Below are 12,211 nucleotides of genomic sequence, written 5' to 3' on the forward strand. Positions count from 1 at the left end.
TAACACAAACAAAAAAAAAAAAAAAAAAAAAAGGAAACTCCTTGAATTCCTCAGACACATCCTTAAAACACATGTGTAATCCGGAGGTTAAGCACCTCAAATGAACTGAGGTGCATAACCTCCAGAACATAGTGAAGAGCCAATATTAACTCAATCAGATAAGAACGTTTCAGCATACTTGTTAAAAACTTTATTCATAGTCTCGCCTCTCCTCTGACTGATCATATTTCCCTATGAAATCAGGCCATGTGATTGTATCGTGTGGGTGTGGTCTCCTCTCAGAAGAGTTGGGGAGGGGTTTCTGGGGTGTGAGAGTGTATTTATGAACTTCACCTGGAATTCCTGTCTGTATACCCACTGCTTCTACAGAACAGCACCTGTGTGACACCAACTGCACAAATACAGGTATATGCCTTTTTTTTTTTTTTTGCTTTTTTTCTCATTTTCAAAACTTTCTAAGCAGCTTCAGGATTAATATATTTGAATTTGGTGTTTGTGTTTGCATAGCGAGCGATGTGTGTGGCCGATGAGTTTTGCCAATGCAAACAGAAAGTGGTCCTGTCATGTTGACATGAAAGACATATTGAGATTTTTACAGATATACAAAAATAGTTTAGTTTTACTTTTGCTAGTTTTGGGTGTTTCACAGGCCCAGTGAAATCCACAGGCCTAAATTCATGTTTTAACTAGTAAAAAGTGAATCAGTATGACATAAACATTACCATGCTAACATGAATCAGTGACATATGTACTTCTTACACTATCAGTCAAACATCTATACACCTGACTGAAAGTTTCTCTTGATCTTCAAATCAGTCTTCATATTCACTTTTGAAAGAAAGATTGTACTTTTGCTAGTTTTAAACACAGGCCTTTGTGTGGTTCACAGGCCCAGGGAAATCCACAGGCCTACTGACGCGTCTAAACTTGCAGTGTTCAAGTGGCAATCAAATGCAGATTGCACAATAATAAACTTTTGCTGTAGGGGATCTGAGGTTGTAGAAATGAATGCTTGCGTGCAACTTTTGTACAGATATTCCACATTCTTACTTTAAAAGCTGAAACATGTTAGCCGTGTAAGTTATGATGCACCCTAAGCCATTTCAAGGGAACTTTCTTTCATTTAACATGCCTCTCTGTTAAGAAGAGTATGCATTTATTACGATTCACACAGGGTTTTTAATAACACTGCATTATCTGCTATTGTAATCATCCCCTCCGGCTCACCATTCATACAGTGCAATGGGTGTGGTGGGTGGTTTCATGGATGAGTGAGTCATCAGCTCATGGGAGCAAGTAATATACTCCAGGAAACCAGTAATACAATTTATATCATTTTTAAAACAAACATTGACAAAAATTGATTGGTGTTTTCAAAAACCGCTTTACTTTTATCACTCAAATGCCCCCTTATTAACCTTAGTTTATATGTTAGAGACTATGTTTTAGTTGAAAGATTGACCTTGTGCATTCAGAATTGTGAATTTGCTTAAAGAAATAGTTCACCCCAAAATGAAAATTTGTTGAAAAATTTCTTAACCTCATGCCATTCAAGATGTAGAACAGTTTGTTTCTTCATCAGAACAGATTTGGAGGAATTCAGCATCACATCACTTGCTCACCAATGGATCCTCTGCAGTGAATGGGTGCCGTCAGAATGAGAGACCAAACAGCTGATAAAAACATCATAACAATCCACAACACGACTCAAGTTCATCAGTTAACTTCTTGTGAAGGGAAAAGCTGCATGTTTGTAATAAATCCATAATTAGGATGTTTTTAACTTCAAACTGTTTCTGGCCAAAATACCAGTCCACAATCCATAATAACGCTTCCTCCAGTGAAAAAGTCCATCATGTTGTCCTCGCACATTAAAAACATATTTGTTTAGAACTGTTTTCACTTGTAAATGGTGCTTGATTTGTGCATATTTCTGTCCTGATTCAGACGAGATGACTTTTTCATTGAATGGAGAAAGCAATTTTATGGATAGAAGACTCATATTTTAGAGGGAAGCAACAATTTTATGTTAAAAACATCTTAACGACGAATATCTTTACGACATTAATTGATGGACTGGAGTCGTGTTGTGGATTTCTGTGATGTTTATATCAGCTGTTTGGAATCTCATTCTGACGGCACCCATTCACTGCAGAGGATTCACTGGAAAGCGATGCCATGCAAAATCTTCTCTAAATAATTCAAATGAAGAGACAAACTGATTTACATCTTGGATGGCCTGAAGGTGAGTAACTTTTCAGCAAATTTTAAATTTTGGATGAACTTTAATTTAATAAAATAATGTTTTCATAAAAAAAAACATATTTTAACAGTATAGCATGGCCAACTCAGTGCATAATAAATTGCTTTTGCAAAATTAACAATGCCTTCTTGTCTGGATTTCAGATATTATGGATGTAAGTACCGTTTTTATCACCTCAGTAATTCTGTTTATCCAATGTAGCACAACAAATATCATGTTATAATTTCCATTATACTCCGTTTCAGCTTTCAGATGCCCTTGACTTCCCACAGCAAAATAATCAGCAGGCAGGAGGTCCAGTATGGCCCGGCCAACCAGCCAACCCCACCTGGCCTGGTCAGCCTGCTAACCCCACCTGGCCTGGTCAGCCTGCTAACCCCACCTGGCCTGCGCAGCCAAACCAACCAGCATGGCCTGGACAGCCTGGGCAGCCTACCGCTCCTGGGTGGCCTGGACCTGCACCACAAACCGGCCCTTATGCTGCTCCTGGCCAAGCTCCAAGAGCACTAGTAAGATGTTTTCACTCTTCTTGGATTTGTACAACCATGATATTGTTTGTTCTGTAGAATACAGTTTAAATACCCATGGCTGGTGAAACTCCACATTTTTAGATTTTTGTTGAGTGAACGTTCTGTGTTAAATACAGTGCAGTGGTTCTTAGTTATGCCCTTTTACCATGCATTTACATTTTTTTTTTTTTTTTTTTTAAGATTGCCCTTTTTTGAAGACTGTGCCATTTGACCTGCCGCTACAAAGTGGAGCCTATAACAAGATGCTCATCACTATCGTTGGAGAGGTCAAACCTAATGCTAAACAGTAAGAACAACAACACAATAAACAACAGTTTAGCAATCATCTGTTATTAACGATACAGTACATGCACTTATTAATATTTAGGCCTAAATTTAAGATTCATGTATTGAATTGCAAATGAAATTTCATCCATTTGGATTACACAGTTTTACATAAACTAATAAACATGTGATGCATATATGTCATACAAAAATGAAATAGGTAAGATTTCTGCACTGGTTTATTATTAACTATTTGCATTTATTTTATTTCAATCTGTCTATTTTATTTCAATAGTTTTTCAAAATGCTTTTATTCAGCGTAAATGTTTCTCTGTAAAAACAATTACACTCATTGAGTTAAAAAGTATGAATACCGTTAAAATATGGCTAGCTGTGGAACAAGCAATATTCAATTGTTCAGTTATGATAAATAAATATATAAACATGGTTATTGTGTTTTTAAAACACATTAGTACTATTATTAGTACTGTTAGCCCTAATAAAACTAATTACTGATACTATTATTAGTTCTAATAAAACAAAACAAAAAAAGATTATTAGTACTATTACAGAAATCATACTTATTTTTGTGTGACTGACAAATATGCATCACATTAAGTTTATTAATTAGTTTATGTTAAAACTGTAATCCACATGAATGGAAATTTTATATGCAGTTTAAATACATCGTTTAAATTTAGGTCTACAAATTTTTATAAGTTTAATATACATGATAAAGTACATAATAAATTGTGTTGATACATTTTGGTAAGATTACAAAGACAAACATTTTGCTTGTAAATAATGTGCACTGATGAACTGTTCACAGTGAGATCAAGAACTAGTATTAAATAAAGTTAAATTAAAGGGGTCATATGATGCGATTTAAATTTTTCCTTTCTCTTTGGAGTGTTACAAGCTCTTGGTGCATAAAGAAGATATGTAAAGTTGCAAAGACTACAGTCTCAAATCCAAAGAGGTATTCTTTATAAAAGTTAAGAGTCAACCACTCCTACCTAAAACGGCTCGTTCTAACACCCCCCCACATATCTACATCACGATGTGGGAAGATTTGCACAACGCCGCCCAAATGTTCACGCAAAGAAAGAAGGCGTAACTTTTATTCTCGCTGTAGTATTGTTGTTGCCGCTGCCGCCATGTCGTGAAGGCACTGTGTGCTTCGTTGTGAAAGCAAAACTACTTTGTTTGACCTTCCAAAAGTGGACGATATCACTTCGTCATGCCTGGAGCTGATCCGTGCTGGTCGCTGAGGAAATACATCAACTTCGCGCTGTGGATCGCCGGTCGTCACATGTGGTTGCCGCAAGCCCACCCGCCGCCGCTCACTCAAGCCGGCATCTGCTCACTCAAGCCCACCGGCCGCCGCTCACTCAAGCCGGCCTCTGCTCACTCTAGCCTGCCGTGTGTGACGCTGTGTTTCGTTGTGAAAGCGAAACTACTTTAAGAAATTGCACGTGGCCAGTTTTGATTTCATTGTTATTATATAACAGTTATCACAAGCTTCTTATTTGTGATGTCCCCTTTGTTTTTTATGTGTATTCTTATATTTTCTCTCCCAATTAGTTTCACAGTTAATTTAAACAAAGGCAACGACATTGTGTTTCATCTAAACCCTCGCTTCAATGAAGGTGGAAAGCAAGTGATTGTACGAAACAGCATGATTGGAAACCAGTGGGGCAGAGAAGAGCGCGAGCTCCCCTCCTTCCCTTTTGTCCCAGGAAAGCCTTTTGAGGTGAGCATGGCACCAAACAATTTTGTTTCTTTTTCATCTTGGTGGTTTTATTTAGATTAAACAAATGTCTTAAATATTTACTGTCAGGCCCTCATTGTGTTTAAAGACATTAGAGAATGTCTAAGGTATCAGATAACTGGATGTCAGTGTGTAAAAGCAGAAAAAGAGGTCCTGAAATAGCATCACTAAAAATTTTGCAAGGTTATGCATTTGTCTCCTGCCATGTTTGGTCAAAATTACATGCTCTGTTCCATGCTTGTTCAATTGCAACTGATTAAATTTGTTTTGAATTCCAGCTGAAGATCTTATGCACTGACACTGAATTCAGAGTGGCTGTGAACAAAGTGCACCTTCTGGAATTCAAACATCGGACCCGTGAGCTCAACCAGATCAGAGCTCTTAGTATCTTCAATGATGTCACCCTCAACTCTGTTAATGTGGAGACACTGCAGTGAAATCATACTGCAGATTCTGTCATAGACAAGTTTTTTAACAATGTTTTTTTTTTTTACCTCCAGCAATCATCTTTTTTTAAACACTGTGCGTGTCAGTAAGAGTTTATATTTACTACAGATGTTAGAGTGATATGAATTTGCATGCAAATACTGTTTTTCTCAATGCTGTAGTTAGCTTTGCCACCTCTAGGTGGGCCTGTTACTATCCAGGAAGGGTTAGGTTGTGATAAGGGTCAATGATGGGGTTTAAAGGAAAGAAATATTTAACAGAAAATTAGCAAGATGAATTTTATATTGATATGCGAGATATATGATACTGAAGTACCATTGATTATATACTTGCAAAGTCCGCTATATTTATGATGCTACTCAGAATAACGGTGGTGGTCATAGTAGGGAATGTGATATTGGCCAGTCAAGAATAGTGCATAATTCATGTGAAATTAGAACTGAATAAAATAGGATTCTATGATCTGTAACCAGTGCCAAAAGATGATTCTTCTTGGTTTAATGATTCCATGATTAAAGAAACAAACAGATGTAAACACTGAGTGGTGTGCATGTAATGACAATCCTCTGTGAGACGTGTGTATTACACTTTTACTGCCAGCTCCTAATATAAATAAAATAACAGCAGCGTAAACTGAAGTCAAGGCAGTGTTACATTTTTAATCATGGAAACAGTCTGTCAGAGATGCACAGACAGAAATCTAATAGACCTGACCTCAATTATGCAGAGGTCTATTTATGTAGTGCCTAAAGCACCTGATGACTCTTCAAAGAGTTGAACCCTGTTGCAACCCACAGATGAAACCTCCAGCATTGTATAACTAATGTGCACAAATTTCAAGAATGTTCCTTTGTGTCGTGATTGTGTTTCTGTGTATTTTACATCATAAAAGCTATATTAACCCACTCATATTATATTACATACATATATATAGTGTATTTTCTGGTTTAAACTTATGTTCTATCATAAAATGTGTGAGATTCCTCAAATATGGTATTCTTATCTGTCCAATAGGGTGATTTTAATGATTTTTGTCATCACTGATTTTTGTGATTCAATGATAGTTTGCTATAGATTTGTATTGTTTAATTACTTATAGAAACAGAAGTCCAAAACAATGCAATTGTTAACAAACCAATAAATAACCGCAAAAAAAAAACAAAGTATATGTGACCCTGGACCAAAAAAACAGTCATAAGTAACATTGTATGGGTCAAAATGATCGATTTTTCTTTTATGCCAAAAATCATTAGGATGTTAAGTAAAGATCGTGTTCCATGAAGATATTTTGTAAATTTCCTACTGTAAATACAGGTGCATCTCAATAAATTAGAATGTCGTGGAAAAGTTCATTTATTTCAGTAATTCAACTCAAATTGTGAAACTTGTGTATTCAATAAATTCAATGCACACAGACTGAAGTAGTTTAAGTCTTTGGTTCTTTTAATTGTGATGATTTTGGCTCATATTTAACAAAAACCCACCAATTCACCATCTCAACGAATTAGAATACTTCATAAGACCAATAAAAAAAAAATTGTTTAGTGAATTGTTGGCCTTCTGGAAAGTAGGTTCATTTACTGTACATGTACTCAATACTTGGTAGGGGCTCCTTTTGCTTTAATTACCTCGGCCAAATATTGTCCTATCCTAACAAACCATATACCAATGGAAAGCTTATTTATTCAGCTTTCATTTATTTGATTTTCTCAACTTTTTTTTATTTTACTATTTTGGGCTTATTTCTATATTTAAAAATCATCAAATCATCCTACTGGACAGAAAATGTACTTTATTTTAATAATGACTTTAATAATTGACTGAATATAAAAGACTGAATAATGATAATAATTATATTTTCTTGTAAATTGTTATGGTTTATTACTACTAATAAGTATATATGTTATTAATTGTTCCCGCAAAATCTTCCAAAAATGTATGCAATAAAAAAAAAAAAAAAACTTGCCCATCCCAAGCTGTACTGGGTGGATTCGTGCACGCTCGCGCGCGTGTCTTTATGCGCGTGCTCGCCATATATGAGGCAGTGCCCGCTGCGCGCTCACCTGATTTGATCACACACGCGCGCGCAGACGAGAAGCGTTGAGTCCTGGAGGACACACGACTTCAAAATGATGACAAGATAAGATGAATTCACCCCAGTAAATACACAAGGCGACGAAGAGTTTCCCCTTTCAGCAAGTCAGTTCACCTCTCTGTTTCGACTTTTATTCTATTTTTGCTCAGGTCAGTTTTCAATCTTCTATTTCCTTATGTTTGGCTTATTACTCCTACGTGTCAGTCATAAATACCTTTATATGTGGCGTTAACTGAGTTTCAATGGCTTTAACTTGCATCTAAAGTGATGAAAATGTAGCATTTATTCTCTGTTTTTTCCTGTTGACTCGGTTTGGCATATGCTGAGCGGAACTAGCATTTAAACACCCACAAAACAGGACCTACATCTTTTTATATACTCTAAATGACTTATTTTGGTTGATTTATTGATTATGCATGTGTATTTAAGTGCATATAACCCTTTAAGTACTCTTATTTTGCTCTCCTTTAAAGAGCAGATGTATGTGATGGCGTTTCTGTCAGTTAGCTTTAGTGCTAACGAGGTTAGACGCCTCAATATTATATTTATTTTTTATGATTTTTTTTTTCTTTTTTTTTTTATCTAATTTAATCTATTTGTATAATTTCAGTGACGTCTTTTTAAAAGGGTATAAGTAAGTGCAAATTACTCATGTTTAACCTGTGGTCCGTAATTAATGACTTTATTGTCGACTTTTTTTTTTTTTTTTTTGGTGCAATGGCCTATTCCTGTTTTCTCTGTTATTTATTGTATTTCTTTTAATTTAAGTTTCAGGTTTGTTTTTATTCTTTTATTCGACATTGTAAAGAGTTTTAAGCTACTTCAGATATACAGAGCTATAATGGTTCTAGGTAAATAGTTTTTTCATTCAGTCACATTTCAAAAGCCTTTCTGACTCTTGAAGTCTTTCAGATTACATACAAATGAGAATGTAGGCAAATATGCTGAATTAGACCCATCATAAGCCATATTTTGAGAATATGACCACAAATACATGCTGAAATATGTATGATTCTGACTTCTATAGAGATCATTCTACCTAATTGCTATCATTTAATGCAAACACATCATGTCCATTAGTTGACCTGAGAAAACATGGCAAGTTGTTGGAGGTGAGTGAGACACTAAAGTGGCAAAGAATGTATAATGTTTAACTACTTGATTACACTTATGAACTTTGTCCCTGCGAAAGGTGTTGACGCCAGCACCTCAGTCTCAAAAAAAAAAAAAAAATGTAACTAATTTTGACAATAGCTTAAGTATATTAATTTGCTTATTTCGTTGTTTATCTAAATTAAAAGTTACTTACAAGTATTTATTTTTTTGTTATAGGCATTTGTTGGTTGTCAGACACGTGATTGTTAGACACTTAGAAACATGATCTATACCAAAAATCAGTCATACAAAAATAATCTCAAATTTTTTTTTTTGTAGTCTGTGCAAGTTTGCCTTCCTGAAGTCAAGCTTGCAGCCAAATTTTGATCTGAAGCCTAGCTTGTTTTTAACAGGTCAGTTGTTACCAACAGTGGGCTGATCCGCAAGCCTTATTTTTCCACTCAGATTCATTTGCTTTTACTTTTTCAGGTTGTTTTATTTTAGGTGGGTCAATGTAGTCAAGGTGGCACATTGTTTTCTGGAAGGTCTTTAAATCTAGATTTCAGTCATATCTTTGTGAACAACTGGAGAGCTGCAGAACATGCGTGAAGCTGTTTTAAAGCGAACATACATTTTGCAATACACAGCCTGGAAAGTTCAACACCAACCTGACCAGTAAATGACTCTTAGATTAGTTAGTGTGATACAGAGGCATACCATAATTGTATAGTGATTACATACAAATGAAGTTTTTGGTGTTTAGACAAGTTATTTTAGTTACGCCACAGAAATCTAGCAAATAGTCTTGGACCATTTCTAATGAGTAGTTTAAACCATTCCTCTTATCATTCCAATCAAGAGGTTGGTTTATGTGGCATGCATTTTAAGTTTATTTGGCAAGCAAAAGTATTGATTTAAGCAACTGGTGTCATGTTGAAACGTGCAGAATTACAGCAGCTCTCTTTTGATGCAATGCAGTGAGAATACACCTAGTTAAGTGAGCACTTCATAAAACACAATTGAGCCCGACCACCTGTTTGATCGCAATGAGCTCTTGCGAGGGAAGTCTGTCAACTGGGCTGCTTACACAGCTTAAGAAAACCTGTTTGGCCACTCGGCCTGGAGTCATGTGGCAGACTAAAGGGAAGTGTGAAGCAGAAAGGTGTACCTTACCTCACTCTGAAAACCACTGAAAGCTTTTATACAAACCTCTCGCAGGGAAGAAATACCCAGCAGGTTGGGGCAAGCTTTTGTCTTGAACATAGGCAGGTCTGCAGTATAGTATGTGGTTGGGATTGCATTGCCCCCTTTGGAACTGGGGTTTAGTGTGTTTTTCATCAAGACTGAAATGCTTTGAAGTATTTATGTGGCAAAAAATTTGCTGTGTCTGACAAACTCTGCATTATTTGGGCGGCATGTGAAATCCAGAGCCTTTGTGTTCCACGTTTATTAAAGGGGTCATATGATGCGATTTCAATTTTTCCTTTCTCTTTGAAGTGTTACAAGCTCTTGGTGCATAAAGAAGATCTGTAAAGTTGCAAAGACTAAAGTCTCAAATCCAAAGAGATATTCTTTATAAAAGTTAAGAGTCAACCACGCCTACCTAAAACGGCTCGTTCTAACACACCCCCACATGTCTACGTCACGATGTGGGAAGATTTGCATAATGCCGCCCAAATGTTCACGCAAAGAAAGAAGGCGTAACTTTTATTCTCGCTGTAGTATGGTTGCTGCCGCCATGTCGTTAAGATGCTGTGTTTCGTTGTGAAAGCAAAACTACTTTTAACTACTACTAACAAAAACACTTTTGTTTGGCCTTCCAAAAGTGGACGATATCCGCTTCGTCATGCCTAGAGCTGATCCGTTCTGGTCGCTGAGGAAATATATCAACTTCGCGCTGTTGATCGCCGGAGCGACTTTCACCGTGGACGAAGCGGAGTCCAGCCCGGGGTCATCACATGTGGTTGCCGCAGGCATCACAATATGGTAAGGGATGTAACATTTCCGTCACACGCTTGAGGAATTCGGCCAATCACAACGCACTGGATAGCTGGCCAATCAGTTTCAGAAAGGTGGGGCATGGAGGAGAAACAATGATGTACAGTATGTGGAAAATAATGTTTTTTTTAACCTTAAACCGCATAAACACATTTCATTACACCAAATACACAAAATAATGTTCTTTTTAGAAGTCATATGACCCCTTTAATGCATTCTTAATGCATGCAGTTTTCCTGTCTACCTCTGACCAAGTCCTTTTGTTTTTGTTTGACATAATGTTTTTGGTCTAATATGTTTGTGGGCAGAAATGCACAATAGAGAAATACTAAACTACATACTTTTAAAATTCACCCGGTGATCTGCCTGAATGACTAATGGACTGAATAATGGGGCTGTTCTTTCCATATTTATAATGATTTACAATGACAAAATCCAGTTAAACAAGCTGACCTCATTTGGTTAGTTTTATGTAAATGGACATTATTGTATTAGTCATTGAAAATTTTCAATTTATTTATTCAGGGCTCCAAACAAAAAAATCGTGTAAGGAGCCATTGGCTCCTATAAGAAAAAATGTAGGTGCCAAAATTTTTTTTTAGGTGCCACAGAATAAACGTGTTTTATTTATTTTATTATTATTTTTTAACATTTCAATTATACGTTCATGTGTTTGTCTGATCTTTTCTTGAATTTATCAGCATTTTAAGCGATCTTGTAGATGACCTGGGAACTAAGGTTCACTTAAATTGGGAACTAAACGTCTTTTCCAACTTGAAATATATAGTCACAAAGAATTGTTCATGACACAGAATCTGTACAAATATCATGGACCATAAGCGTCACTTGGTGGCCACTGAGTGTAGTTTGGGCTCCTCAGTGCATCCTATAAATGTTGTCATATGTCTTACTGTCACGGTGCACACACACGAGGAACGAGGAGACGCTGGAGAATACTTTACCAAGACTTTATTTACAGCAACCAAGGGAGACGAACTCAGGAAGACGTTTAACAGCGGACAGAGAACTTGGGACTGGGAACACTATTTATACACACAGGAGGAGGGGATGACGAGACACACCTGGGAGCAATGAAACACTAATCAGGGGAGGAACAGGAAACTAACCAAATAAGGGCATGGGAAGGCACATGGGGAGCAGGACACACACAAAACATGGAACAGAGTCTGACATAACACCCCCCTCCAGAAGGCGTGTCCTCACGCCATATAACATCCTACGTTGCAATGTTTACAAGCTTTACACGTTTTCCGCAGTTTGAGACACTGAATGGGCTTTTACATGAGACATTTCAGTAAGTTGTACTGTAGGCTTTCTTATAAAATGGGCTACGTTTTGATGTTAATTCATGTTCATTATGTACTATAGTAGAAGAGAAAGATATAATGGGTTCACTTGCCACTTGAACTGAGGTGCTAAAGCAACCGCGCCTGCCGCATTAAAGAGCGCCAAAACTGTATTTATTGTTTGAATTTTGTTATGAATTTGGCATAATTTTAAAGCTGATACTTTGTTTATTAAAAAGTAACAAAGCATTTTGCGATTAATGGACGGCAAGTGTGCTTCAAATAATATGAAGTTCACGCATTAACCCGAACAGCATATAAGATCTTGAGAAGAAGAAGCCATATTAGTAATGATTATAAACGAGAATTGTTAACAATATTGCCAATATCCACACAGCTGACAGCTTTACCTGTTGTAGTTTGTTCAAGTTGTGCACAAAA

At 36.5% G+C, this 12,211-nt stretch overlaps 2 protein-coding genes across 2 annotated transcripts in view; both read left to right on the forward strand.

Annotated features, from left to right (window-relative positions):
* The first annotated feature begins 286 nt into the window (after positions 1-286).
* LOC107693175 (galectin-3-like) lies at positions 287-5,913 on the forward strand. The gene is made up of 6 exons (XM_016492466.1): positions 287-405; positions 2,407-2,417; positions 2,509-2,772; positions 2,991-3,079; positions 4,642-4,810; positions 5,107-5,913. The coding sequence occupies exons 2-6, from the start codon at positions 2,412-2,414 to the stop codon at positions 5,263-5,265; spliced, it is 687 nt and encodes a 228-aa protein (XP_016347952.1). The 5' UTR covers positions 287-405; positions 2,407-2,411; the 3' UTR covers positions 5,266-5,913.
* Positions 5,914-7,347: 1,434 nt separating this feature from the next.
* The window catches only part of LOC107693073 (F-box only protein 34-like), a 20,281-nt gene continuing 15,417 nt past the window's right edge, over positions 7,348-12,211 (forward strand). The window contains exon 1 of the mRNA XM_016492318.1: positions 7,348-7,519. The gene's annotated coding sequence lies outside the window, so the exon portion shown is untranslated. The remainder of the gene's footprint in view (positions 7,520-12,211) is intronic.

The sequence above is a fragment of the Sinocyclocheilus anshuiensis genome, unplaced genomic scaffold (genome assembly GCF_001515605.1).
Source record: "Sinocyclocheilus anshuiensis isolate Anshui unplaced genomic scaffold, SAMN03320099.WGS_v1.1 scaffold222, whole genome shotgun sequence".
Taxonomy (NCBI): domain Eukaryota; kingdom Metazoa; phylum Chordata; class Actinopteri; order Cypriniformes; family Cyprinidae; genus Sinocyclocheilus; species Sinocyclocheilus anshuiensis.